General features: G+C 35.1%; 1 protein-coding gene across 1 annotated transcript; it reads right to left on the bottom strand.

Moving 5' to 3' along the window:
* Positions 1-7,208: 7,208 nt before the first annotated feature.
* LOC104218363 (RINT1-like protein MAG2) lies at positions 7,209-11,869 on the bottom strand. Its single transcript, XM_009768840.2, has 4 exons — positions 11,311-11,869; positions 11,132-11,218; positions 9,459-9,562; positions 7,209-9,378 (listed from the first exon to the last, which is right to left on the bottom strand). The coding sequence occupies exons 1-4, from the start codon at positions 11,606-11,608 to the stop codon at positions 7,477-7,479; spliced, it is 2,391 nt and encodes a 796-aa protein (XP_009767142.1). The 5' UTR covers positions 11,609-11,869; the 3' UTR covers positions 7,209-7,476.
* Between the last annotated feature and the right edge of the window lie 2,724 nt (positions 11,870-14,593).

The raw sequence follows: 14,593 nt of genomic DNA, 5'->3' as shown, positions 1-14,593 counted from the left end.
TAGCAGATTCCAACTTCAGGTGCCATTTCAAACTTCCATTCTTTCCGTCAACCATCCAAAATCACCCTGAGGCCCCCAGGACCTCAACCAAAAGCACAAATATGTCATATACCACCATTCAAACTTATACCAATTTTCAAAATACCTCAAACAACATCGAATCAACCAAAACACATCGGATTCAAGCCTAAGTTTCCAAAATCTTCTGAATTACGCTTTTAATCAAAAAATATACCAAACCATGTCCGAATGACTTGAAATTTTGCACACACATCCCAAATGACACAACAGAACTACTGCAACTCTCAGAATTCCATTCTGACCCCTATATCAAAATCTCACTTATCAACCGGAAAACGCCAAAATTCCAACTTCGCCAATTCAAGCCTAAATCTACTCCGAACCTCCAAAACTCATTCCGATAATGCTCCTAGTTCCCAAATCATCCCCTGAAGCTATTCGAACCATCAAAACTCCCCATACAAGCCCTTTAACACATAAGCCAACATCCAGTTGACTTTTCCAACTTAAGCTTCCTCAAAAGAGACTAAGTGTCTCAAACCTTACCAAATCCTTTCCGAACACGAGCCAACCACCCGATAACATATAGAATTGATAGACGAAGCAATAAAAAGCAGAAATGGGGGAAATGAAGCAGTAACTCATGAGACGATTGGCCGGGTCGTCACATCTGGTTATTTGCATCTTTTGTAACAGCCACTAATAGAACACCTCTATATTTATTTTTTTAGAAATGTTCCATCAACAACAATAAGTGGTCTACAATACTTCCACTCAGAAATTGACGCCCCATATATAAAAAAATATGTAAACAAACCTGTTACATTTAAAAGTAAATAACATTTAGTTATACCATATGACAAGCTGAATACTAAAGGATATTAGTAGATTTGTGGCCACAAACATAAGAAATTTATCTGTTTTTTGCATCTCTCTCAATATTAGTATATGATCCTGGATTTTTTTATTCAATCATATACAAATATGATGGCAGATGCTCTTAATTTTGTTCAGTTGTTCCTCTTAATAAAGATATCCCTTTTTGAATAGCATGTCATGCTTTTCCATAACCAACATCTAGTCCATGTGTTCTTTTCATTTCTGAAATGACAAACTTAGGCTTTAGTAGATATGTCTCTTAAGTTGTCAATCATGTAATCTCTAATCACATTTTAAGTTGCTTGTCTTTGATGTGATTTTCAAATGTCAACCGAGCATTCATATGTTCTCTGAAATTTAACTATTTTAAAAAGTGCTGATTCCTTAATTCTTGAACCTCAAACAGTCCAACCACACTTTTCATCAGTACATACCAAAGAGTATCTCGTGTTACTTGACCTGTCAACATAGAACTCAAAGTGCTCCTTTATAGCTGTTAAGCAAAAACATCTAATTATAGCATTTTTGTCTTGAAAAATAGACCCGAGTTTTGCATCATCCAATGATGCGTTTTCCTTTAGTATTATTGATGGGGATTCTTTTGCCTTTCCTTTTGCTTTCCTTTTTCTTCCTTCAAAAGTGTCTAGTGATTCAATGTGTTGATCTTCCACATGAATTACAATTTCATTTTCTATTGTAATGTCATAAATTGGCATCTTCTGCTCTTCTGCTATTTGAGATATCAGGATCAGTTGCTCTTCCGGAACATATGTGGTTCTGTGCAATAATTGTTGATTATCAATCTCCATTATTGCATTACCTTCTGGTTGTTGATCTGGTATTTCTGATATTTCAACAACAAATTTGGAACCTTTATAGTATGGATCATTTTTTAAAAGCACCATACACGAGGAAAGATCTTCATCTTTTATCACCTGTATTCCCTTAGCAGTACCTAGATTGATATTAAGTCATACTTTTGCTTCAAACTTGTTGTTGTCGAACGCAATAACTTGAAAAATTTTACTCATGAATTCTTCAAATGAAGTCCCATCACTTATAAGGAGAAGCTTCGTTTTATGATCTAAGTACTTGTAATCTGCTGTCCATTTGCCATCGAAAGCGATAAGCAAGAAATTTGTATGCATCTTGTATTTAATGAACCCAAATAATTAGATATTTAGAAGTTATACTGCTAAAAATATAAAAACAACAACAACCCAGTAAAATCCCACAAGTAGGGTCTGGGGTGCAAAAAAAAATATAACTCCAGTATAATAAGCTGGAATTATCTGAGTTTTTGATATTAATTAAGCAAATTCCAGCTTATTATACTGAGGTTATCTTTTGAACCATTTTATTTTGTAACGACCCGACCGGTCATTTTGAGCTCTAGCGCGTTGTTCAGTAGTTTGAGGCCGTGAGTAGCTTCACTTCAAGTATTATGACTTGTACGCATGGTCGGAATTGAATTTCTGGAAGTTCGGAGTTGATTTGGAAAGAGAATTCTTATTTCGAAAGCTTTAAGTTGAAAGAATTGACTAAGATTGGATTTTTGAGTAAACCGACCTCAGAATCGGGATTCGAAGGTTCCACCAGGTTTGTATGATGATTTCGGACTTGGGCGTATGTCCAAATCGGGTTTTTGGAAGACCAGGGAACGTTTCAACACTTATTTTGGAAGTTAGCATTTTTGGAAGAATTTTATAAGTTTGGGTTGAAGCGCATTTAAGTGTTAACAATGTTTGTTTGGGATTCCGAGTCTGGGAATAGCTCCGTATGGTGATTCTGGTGTTGGGAGCGTGATCGGAAGTGAATTCGGAGGTCCGTGGGTTATTTTGAAGTCATTTAGCTAAAGATAGAAATTTGAAGGTTTTGAGGAGTTTGACCGGAAGTGGACTTTTTGATATCAAAGTCGGAATCTAATTTCGGAAGTTGAAGTAGGTCTGTAATGTCAAATATGACTTGTGTGCAAAATTTGAGGTCAATCAGACGTGATTTGATAGGTTTCGACATCGAATGTAGAAGTTTGAAATTTTAAAGTTCATTAAGCTTGAATTGGAGTGCGATTCATGATTTCGTTGTTGTTTGATGTGATTTGAGGCCTAGAGCAGGTCCGTGTTATGTTATGGGACTGGTTGGTGTAATTGGATGGGGTCCCGGGGGCCTCGGGTGCGTTTCGGGGTGGTTTCGGATCATTTCGGGTTGTTTTGCTATAGTTGGTGCTGGTGTCTGGTGTTGTTCTTCGCGTTCCGAGGATGCTCTCGCGTTCGCGAAGTAGGATTGGGCTTCGGGGATTTTCTTCTTCGCGTTCGAGAAGATGTTCTCGCGTTCGCGAAGAAGAAAATCTCTGTTATGCAGGTCTGACTTCGGAAGCTCATATCTCACAATCTATAAGGAATTTGGAGATGATCCAAAAATAAAAGTTGTAACCCTTTGTATCTAGTTTTCAGAAATTTAAACCATTTAGCATTTGAATTTGTGTAAAAAAAAAGTTATGGCCATTATACTAGAGGCTGTCTGAGAAGAGTTTGGAAAATGGTTTTTGGGAATTTTCTTCTTCGCGAACGCGATGGGGGTCTCGCGAACGCGAAGAAGAGTCGTCCGGGCAGTGTATAAGTGTAAAGAAATGGGTTTGGCTTATTTCATCTTATTTCCTCCATGGGAGCCGACCTAGGAGCGATTTTGGAGCTTCATTTTCATCATCCATGTCAAGGTAGGTGATTCCCACCTATTGCAATTTAATTACTTGGATTATATCTAAATTTTAACATGAAAAATCATGTGAATTAGTAGAAATTTTGGGATTTTGAAGAAAATATAGGAAATTTGTATTGTTGGATTTTGACCACGATTTTGGACATGAAATTGAGAGCCAATTATATATTTGAGTTCGTGAGGTTGTGGGTAAACTTTATCTTCTAAAAATTTCGGAATCCGGACACGTGGGCCCGAGGGCATTTTGCCAACTTTTCGAGCAAAGTTGGGATTTTATATAAATTGAATTGTTATGAGTATTAGGGTGTATTTTCATTGGTTTTCCCGTTATTTGGCTAGTTTTGGACCGTTGGGGCATTGGTTTGAGTCGTTAGAAGGGGCTTGGAAGCCGGTTATTGGATTTCGGAGCGAGGTGAGTCTCCTTTCTAACCTTGTAAGAGGGAATTGTCCCCATAGGTGAATTAATTGGATATGTGCTTTTATTTGTGGGGGCTACATATGCACGAAGTGACGAGAGTCCGTGCGTAGCTACTATTATTCTTAAGTCCGGGTAGTCTAGGACCCAAAAGCATGCTTTACTTGTAATAATTGTAACTTTATTGACAGTTTAAATTGCTTTAATTGCATCGAAGTGATAAATGATTTTCTAAAAGAGTTAACTTTATTTTTTTGACTTGTAAAATAGAAATTGACACTTCCTTGAATAATTGTCTCCTTGATGAATGTCCTGATGGACTGTTTGAATACGTGTTTCTATGTGTACCTGTGTAGCATGTATGATTCGCGAGCAGGGTGATTGTTTATTTATATTTGATCGCATCGCATGTATGATTCACGAGCGGGGTAATAGATGAATCTATGGTTTCCGTTGTTCGACCCTCGACAGTGCACATTTTACATTTATATTGGATCGGGTCGTACGACCTCGGAATGATATCCGCATGCTTGTATTGCTGTTTGAGATTTATAAATGTTGATATTTGTCTTTCCTGGCCGGAGATAAATTGATAAAGATAACGAAAAGCAAGTCTTTGGAAATCCATTATTATTTGGGAAGTTGTTTTACCTGCTATTTGGCTTCATGAATTATAATTGTTTGTTTTTATAAAATCCATGATCCCCTCACATTTTCACTATATCATCATTAGACCACTAGTAAGTGTCGAAGTCGACCTCTCGTCTCTACTTCTTCAAGATTAGACAGGATACTCGTTGGGTACATGTTGTTTTCGTACTCATACTACACTTGTTGTACATTTTTGTTGCACGGGCACATGCATCTTTAGCGGCCTAATGGGCGTAGCAATATGGTTGATATGGAGACTTAGGTGAGTTGCACTTCTCGAGATGACTCGCAGCCAGCAGAGTCCCCTTCAGAGTATTGTACTGTATTTTCATATCTATCCACTTTGTATTCCGGACAGTTACTGTATTTTATTTCCTTCTTAGTAAATGCTCATGCACTTGTGACACCGGGTTCTGGGATGATTATTGGGTATCTTGTATTTACTTCCAAACATTCTTTTATTTACATTGTAAGGATTGTCTTTTACTAGTAAAATTGAAGGAAAAACCATAGTTTTTCAAAAAATTTAAAACGAGAACTTAAACAAGTATTTTGGTTGTCTTGCCTGACAGCAGTGGCCGGTGCCATCACGACCCTTAGTGGATTTTGGGTCATGACGTATTCATTATTTTTCTGGTGTTTAATTAAAGATCCCTCCCAGTATTATATGTTGCAGAGTTTGTATCATTCAAATATGTAATCATAAAATTTTAGCTTATTATTCAACACTTTAGGTTTGAGTCACAGATACTTCAAGTATAATATACTGGAATTGTCTAAGTTTTACATATTAAATTAACAAGCGTCCAGATTTGTTCTATACCATTTTATTTATAATTTTTTATAGTAGTTTGGATACTTCCAGTATAATACATTGGAGTTTTATGACTTTTTCATATTAATTCATAAAGCTCCAGTATATTATACTTGTGTTTTTTTTTCAAGAAATTATGTGAATGTGTGTTCTTATTTGAATCAAAGATAATTCCAGTATAAGAAGCTGGAAGAATCTGAGATTTTGATATTTATTCAAAAATCTCTAGCATATTATACTGGCGTTATATTTTGTACCATTTTATGCTGCAGACTTTATTGATTTCACATATATAATCATAAAAGTCTATCATTTTAATCAAGAAATTATGGGAATCTTAAAAATTTAGATGTATTCTTCTTATTTGAATCACAGATACTTCCAGTATAATAAGCTGGAAGAATTTGAGTTTTTTATACTGGCGTTATCTTTTGTACCAAAGATACTTCCTGTATAATACGTTGGAGTTTTATGAGTTTTACATATTAATACAAAAAGCTCCAGCGTATTATACTTGTGTTTTCTTAATTTTTGGAATCAACCACTGTAAAACTATTTTATGAGATACTTCCAGTATAATAAGCTGGAAGTTTCTCAGCTTTAGATATTAATTTAGAAAGGTCCAGCAAATTATACTGGCATTATGTTCTGCACGATTTTATATTATGTTCTGCACGATTTATATTCTGCACGATATAAAAATTTAGCATTTTATTCACAATATAATCTACTGGTCTGAATTACAGATATTTTCAATATAATCTACTGGAAATTTTTGAGTTTTATATATTAAATTAAGAAAAGTGCAGTATTTTATACTGGTATTTTTTTCTATACCATTTTTTTAGTAATTTTTTATAGTAGTTTGAATGAAAGATACTTCCAGTATAATACATTGGAGTTTTATGAGTTTTGCATACTAATACAAAGAGCTACGGCGTATTATACTTGTGTTTTGTTCATTTTTAGAATCAATCACTGTAAAACCATTTTATGAGATATTTCCAGTATAATAAACTGGAAGTATCTCAGCTTTAGATATTAATTTAGAAACGTCCAGCAAATTATGCTGGCGTTATGTTTTGCGGAATTTTATATTATTTTTTGTAGTTTTGAACAATGTAGATTTTATTAGTTACGATCTAAATTACAGAAAAGAAGATATATAATACAATTAAGCACAGATTAACGCATTGAGAAAATTAGACATTAACACAAATTAAAGCATTAAAATTAAACCAGAAAATTCGAAGAATCACAAGAATAATTTAAAAACTTAATTCACTCAATTATTTTACTGATACTTTGAATTTTCTGGTTTGAATTACAAAGAGAAGAATCATAGAGTATCACAATTAAATCTGTGATCGTAGAAGAAAATCAAACTACAGAAATTCAAATAATCGAAAAAATAATTGAGAGAGCTTACTTCGATTTGCAGATTGACGCCGCAAGATTATGCTAAAGAAGAATATGAGGTAAGTCGCGTAAATTTAATAAACAAAATAGGAGTATTTTAGTCAACAAATTGTTACCGTTCTAACTTACCGGCTAAATATCGTTGACCTTTGATTATGTGGCTAAATTTGATTGACCAGACATAAAACTGGCCATTTATAAATTTTTCGCGATTTTATTTAAGTTCCCCAAAAGTTTTAATGTTTTGCTGTCAAAAGAAGCAAAGTGACCGTTGTTTTGCTGTCTAAAAGGTGGTCAAAAAAGAATATATTTTCCAAGAAAGAAAGTTCATCAGGATGATACAAAGTTCGTAGCAATAAACAGTTCCTTTCCCTGCGATTTTGCTGCTGAAATATAATTCTTCCTTTAAAATACAGTTCACTGAAGAAAATGTGAGCATAACTATAACTGTGAGAATGACTACATCAAAACCGAGCACTCCTTCCCATGATTCTGTGCTAAATTTGGTAAACCTCTCCTGCAATACTTCAAAAACTAGAGCTTATACAGGGAACAAGATTTATATCCTATTCTTTGCTACTTTTTCTGACTCGATTGCTGTCAAATGCCTTATCCCGTTCTCTTTCAACCATATTTCACCTCCCGCCAAACAATTCTGGAGCTGCTTCTTTCCCATTTTCAATATCTTTAGACCTTCACTCAGCTTGGGGAAGAAACCCTCAGGTCTTAAACACCAAGCTCCGAACACCCCGAATAAAACTGTTAAATCATTGCTAAGCCTCTCAACTCCTCCGTCAGAAAATTTAGCGTTGGTCATTAAAATACCATTAAAAATCAATTTGTCCAGCCCAGGGGCCAAACTTCTCCAGACCCCAACAAAGTCCATTCTATTCAAAGCTTTTTCAAGTACTGACATCTTTCCTTGCAGATAATCTAGTGCCCCAACAAAAGATTGGGATACCATCCACCCTTCTTCACCTTTTTCCTGCCATTGCTTCTTGTTCTTTAGATAATCTCGGCAGCAAACACCGAATCCCCTCAAAACTACCACAGACAACTTCTCGACCCAGCCAGTTCTAAATTCTTCCAGCTTCTTAATTTCTTCATAAAGAATTCCATTGCCAGATGATTCCTCTGAACAAAAGTCATTTCCATCAGTAGATGTGTCCAATTGAGTAACCTGGTTCAGCCCCATCTCAAGAAAGAAGATATCCTCACACCATTCATTTAAAATAGACTCAAAATAGCGTGCAGCATTTACAGACTTTGCAACTTTCATCAAAGCATCATCATCTGTCAAGGCAGTTAATCCTTCGGCTTCTTGGCACCTGAAAAGCAGACTACCCAAAAACTTGTGTATAATTGGTGGACCTGTCAATTTCAAAAATCTTGATCTCAACGTTATGCTAGGCAGTGATCGACAACGATCAATAACAGCCGATAACCGCTGATGAAATGCACCAGCAATCGCTGGAGACTTGTTGTCTTCTTGGGCTGATAGAACAGCAACTCCATGAACTTCCATCGACCAACTTCTTTCATTCTCAATCTCAGGTTTCAATTTATCAAATGCATCAGTAAGCTCTATATCAGCCCACAAGTCAAGCCAATCAGGCCTGTCACAGAACACCGAAAATGATGAAAGTTTCTCTAGTTTTCCATCTTCCTGCAAAGAAAGCAAGATACCCGAGTGTGAAGCAAGAGACTGGATTCGCTTATCAAATGCTATCATCAGATCTATAAGATGGAGCCAGGATATCCTAGCCTGTGATTGTGTTCCGCTTGTGCTCTCTTCATCCAGCTGACTAACATACACTGGAAATATTTCTTTGGCCAAGTACGTCGATAAAGAAGTAACCATAGCTGAGATCCATTCTTCTCTGCAACTGTAACCCGACAGCATTGCTTCATCAACCAGTGGCTGCAGCAACTCATCCATAGAATCAACATAATCTCGGGTCACCTTGTATACAAGGGCAAAGATGTACTCAGGCTTATCAACCCACTTGGAGAAGTGGTGCTGAGATGCAATTGATATAGGATTGACAAGCTCTTCAATGGCCCAAAGTGGCTGGTGCAAAGCAATTTCTCGATTCTGTCCCTCAAGTTGGCGATATTTTCTTTGGCGCTGCAGTTCCTGTAGACTGCACAATGCTAGAAAACTTTCACAATATAGTTGTTTAAGGTCCCCTTTCATTGTGAAAAGTGGGTTCTGGACATCAGCTGACTGCTTTGACTCTGTGCCCGAGGAATTTAAAGTGGACAGAGGTGGCGGCCAGCCAAGGGAAGTGAGAAGGGATCTGTGATCTGCAATGGCCTGAGGTCTTAAAATGGCTAGAGAGCGATCAACTCTATGATCAACTGCTAACACAAGACGTGTCCACTGAGGATATGTTTTTGCTACGAATCTTAGTGTGTCTTCAGTTAACTTCAGTGTTCTGATAGCACGGCCTCGCATCTCCTGAAAAACATAAAAAATTAGAGAAGGATATAAACAGAATGGCCACAGAAATTTTACTTCCATTCCAAGAGGACACTAACTTCTGAACTTTTTGTAGATGGTTCTCTCCTCAAAGTTCTCTTCACGGCGGAGGAGACCGCATCTTCAATGTCACCAACCAAAGTATCAAGCTTCAGTGCTGTCTCTGGAAATTACAATGGATACGGTGGTTAGAATGAAATATTTCCAAATCAAAATGGAGTAATAGATCATCACCATGTATTAGACTATTAGGCTCAAAACAACTGATATTGATGATGATGCAGATAAGAGACAAACAAACATGGATGGGTTGCCCCCATGATCTATAAGTAACCATGTCTCTGAAAGGAAAGTTCGCCCCAAATCAACAATAACTACGCCCTAATCTCACACTAGTTGGGATCGGCATATGAATCCTCACTAAATATGTATCTCTTTTCGGGCCAATTTTAATTCCAATAATTTTGGTTCCCTAATACTAGAGCTCCTCTACAATTTCCATCATGCTAAATTCAGTAAGATTGTTACATCCATCTAACCGAATTCCCACCTCTATGAAGGAACAGATTGCACAACATAAACAAAAAGGAACTCAATAAATTACAAAAACAAGAAAAGCTTACAAGGAATCCAAGGCCCATTCGGCATATGGCAACAAAGGTCACAATGTTAATTGTCTCCGCAAGAAAAAGTTAAACGTTCAAAATGCCACTAAATATATGTCAACCTCAATTAGCTGGATGCATTGTATATCAATGGAACTAGAGTTTAAATGCGGGAGCTTTTCTAAATACTGTTTAATTTAAGATATGAGTGAAACTTGACCGACCAAAATATATGTGCTAAACTTGAAGATGTCCTCCATTTCATATTTGAATGTAAGCTTTTCATCTTGGGACCATGAATGAATCCACTAAAAACTTGCAATTTGCAACTAGGTTCACAAAAAACTCAATAAGAAATAATATGGCTAACAGAGCTTTATCTTTTAACCAAAACCCTCTAATTTAGACAGCAGAAAACTCTCCAAGCGTAGAAGGAACAACAAAAATAACTCACATATTCCAAAGAAGTTCTCCTATATCCCCTTTAGGAAGGACGATGTAGAAACTTGAAACAAACATGAGCAATATCTCGCTGTTCTCACACATAAACACCAAATAAAGCTTCTTTATAGATCTTCTGCAACGTAAAGAGTTGCTAGCATTTAGTTTTTAACAGACCTATGTCCAAGTATTTGCCTTGAATTCAAAGGTGCTTTTCTTTTCCCTACAATGAGACCAATATGAAATTGCCTTACACATTTTTTTGCCCTTTGGCACTCAACAGACCACTTAATACTCCGCTATATTAAATGTGTCTCAGTGTTTTTGTCACAGCAATAACGCATAGAGATTTGGTAACATAAGCTCGTTTTACTCTGATCATAGCCTAGAAATAGAAGATCGCAAAAAGGTCTTGAATCAGTCATTTAGTATGTGGTAAAATTTGGTGACTGTAAGCCTAATTAGACAAAAGAACCAAAACTGACATTGTTACTTCATTTCACAACAGATTGCAATATATTTCTTCCTTACTGAACTCTGAATTTACTTATTCATTGTATCTTCTGGATACCTTCTTATCTATCTTTTTCCCTCGTTCTAAATAACTGACAAAACTAAAAAAGGAAAAGTTCAAGCCGAAAGAAAACATAGAGATTAGAAAAGATAATTTTGCCATGTGAACTCACCTGCATACGTTCGCACTGTGTCAACCCTAGCAACCTCCTTAGCCAAAGCCGGTAGCTCCTCCCCCAGTACCTTCCCCGATCCTCCATCTTCGCAAAGATTTCAAAAATCACGGATTTCTATAAGTTAATACATATAAGGATTATAACTGGCAAGTGTATGTACAAAATGCAGTTTATACCTGATGAAGAAGCTGCAGAGCAAGAAGCAGACTGAAGATCTCCCAATTTGGAATTTATATCACGGAGAAGAGCACCAGTTCGATCCGAATGGGAGGCGTAGTTGATGAGATAGTTCCGGAGCTGCGTGTTGAGATCCGAAAGGCTTTGATCGAGGGCATGACACTGACTTCGGAGCTCCGAAACAAGACCCGGGGCCTGATCAAGGTCTTCTCTTGTGTTGAGTTTGGCGTTGAGGAAAGAAACGACTGACGGTGACAGCGACGAGGGTGGAGGTAGAGTTCGAATTATCGAGTCCATCGTTGATGTATTCGGATCATATGGTTTATGAAAAAGAATCAACTCGCAATTTTGAGTGCAATTAATATCTTTATTCTGCTAATTTTTGCAACAAGCCTACAGAGAATCCTCGAATTACAGCAGGCCAAAGGACATACTCAAGAAGTTGAAGTCAAATGGAGCACAATTAGGCAAAGAAGATGTTTTGCTGATTATTTCCGCACCCTAATCGTCGGAGAACAGAAGAACGACGAGGATGTCCCTCTGGGGTTTTGGCTTTTGAGGAAGAAAGAAAAAAAAACTCAGATAATTCTGTTTTTTTACAATTTTGTCCTTCATTTATGTCTTTGAACAAAAAGAGTCCTTAATCTTTATAAAAAAGGAACAAATTTGGTCCTTAAATTATAAATGAAAATACACTTTTCATTAAGAGTATATTTGAAGTGATATAACAATAGTAAAGTCATTTTTTTGTTAAAGAAAGTAATTTTATTGGAGTACTTTATTTCCGATAGTTAAATAACTTTTTAAATATACAAAATATGAAAAAAGTAACTTTGTTAACACTTCCAATAGTTGATAAGCAAACTCCGTGTTCTTGTTGTATCACGAGGGTAAATATTCTTAGGTTTGTTTTTGTAGCTTTCACATTTCTTGACTATTTTGTAAAACATAATGGATGTACAGAAGAGAGTTGCGAGGACAGCTGCGGGAATAAGAGATGTTATATCTTTTGCACTTGTTTTGTAATTTTTTACTTCTTCTCACGATGATATTCTTTTATCTTTCATGTAATATTTAACTATTTAAAATGGTCACCCTTGCCTAATCACTTGTATCTTCTTCTTTTTTCTCTTTATTGTCCTGCTTTTCATAGCGTTTCCACTTCTTTTTTAACTTGAAAAAATTGTATTGGACACTCTAAATATTTGCTTGCACTTCATAATAAATTTGCTATTTTTCTGCATTTTTTTTTCACCTCCTATCTTTCTCTTTTTAGTGAATTTTGGTCATAAGGTAAAAAATCTACAACGTTGAATATTTGAATGCTGCACTAAGGTGATCACGAATTTCCCAGACTTCTGAATTTCGATTGGCAAAACTCATTTGCCCCCAGTTAGAAGTTTCATAAAATTTAAGTGCTGATTTGTTCGTTAGCCGTACAAGTCACTATTAAAACTGTCTTAGAACAAACTAGTTTTCCCTTCTTCCCTTCCCTTTAAATCATTAGGAATGGAACACATAGGATAGAAATTATGTTTTCCAATACATTTTCCACTGTATCAACAAAATGAAGAAGGGGTTTAATACTAGCTTTCTAAGAATTCACAAAGTCCTGCTTTTGTTTCCCCTGGTCCTTAAATTGAACCAAGGATAGTATTAACATTGCAACTATATTGTAGGTCTTGATTCCAAAATGTTTACTGTAAAAAACTAGACTGTACAAAGATTCCAAGAACATAAACTAACTGGACAAAGATTTCAACATTTCCCTTATTGGAAAAAGACTGTTAATGGGTAGGGACACTAGTTTTAGGAGACGCCCAAAATGAGTACTCCTAAAAGGTAGTGTAAGAAACAAATGGGATTTTTTCTAGTTAACGGAATGGTGTACTTGAACGACAAAAATCTGTATCCATCATGTCTTCGCTGTTAGAGGAGGCAGTGAATTGGCAGAGGGTGTTTTATACTATGTATGACCTGAACTCCTGAAACAGTGAAGTTTCCTTTAGGTCTGTTTGGAAAGCCACCAGGTAATTGGAATTGGTGTAATTACTATCAGCCTAGTAATTACATAGTTGTGTAATTATGACGACCTATTTATTTGTCATAGTGTAATTACAGTGTAATTACAAATTTACTATTTGGTTGCACAAGTATAATTACACAATTAGATAAAAATTTAAATGAAGTAATTATCAAAACTTATAAGTTAATATAATAAATATATGCCTATAAATTTTTAAAGTATAAATGATATTATATTTTGTATTTAAGATGTATATTTTTCGTGAATATACATTAATTAGTAATCATATATTTATAACTAATATTGTAAAAATAATTATTATATATATTCTAAATAAATAGTATTTAATTTAGTTACTTACAAAAACTAAAAACATATGTTTTGTAAAATATCATGGAATTCATGTTTGATAAAATAAATTAATATTTATAAATATAATGTCATAACGTTATTCAAATGAACAACATGCAATATGAGCCAATACTACTAAAACAAGCAAATTGGAACCATGAATATAACACAATTTTAAAATATAATAATTAAAAATAGTTTAACATATGTCTAATTCCAACATAATAATAATAGGTTCCAATACAGCTTAAGATTGGGAGACATAATAAGTTTATAACCACATTCACAACGAAATTCCACTTTAATTGCATCACTTATTAGATACCAAGTTTGTTAATGACTCATTATTTCTAATATTAGGAGGTGTAATTTCAAAAAATAAAATAATAAAATAAATATTAAATAAAATATAAGCAATTTCATGGAATAACATAAAGTAAAGGTAGAGAAATAAAACATAAATAATGTACAAAGAAAATATATTTTAAAATTTCAAAAAAAAAGTAAAAATAAAATTAAAAAATTAAAAAAAATAGAAATAAAAAGTTATAAAGAAAAAGAAAATAAAAATAAAAGGGAAAGAAATGAAAAGCAACCTTGTAATTACATAGTGTAATTACCACCAATTCTCACTTCCCCTTGAGAATTGGAGAGTGTAATTACACCCCTCCAATTACACGCAAATCTATGCTGGTTAAGTAATTACCTGGCTAAACAAATATGTCAAACTGTGTAATTACACCCAATTACACTCAAATCCAATTCCTAGGTGGCTTTGCTCTTACACTTTCCCTCTCTTTCCTAAGTACATCTTTTTTTCCTTCACAAAAAGACTTTACGAACCACTGACATGTAACGATAGCGACACAGAAGATGTTGGAGATGACAGCTAGTGTCACATGAGT

This window comes from Nicotiana sylvestris, chromosome 3 (genome assembly GCF_000393655.2).
Source record: "Nicotiana sylvestris chromosome 3, ASM39365v2, whole genome shotgun sequence".
Classification (NCBI taxonomy): Eukaryota; Viridiplantae; Streptophyta; class Magnoliopsida; order Solanales; family Solanaceae; genus Nicotiana; species Nicotiana sylvestris.
The sequence above is the reverse complement of the archived record's forward strand: the minus strand, read 5'-3'. Positions and strand labels throughout refer to the sequence as shown.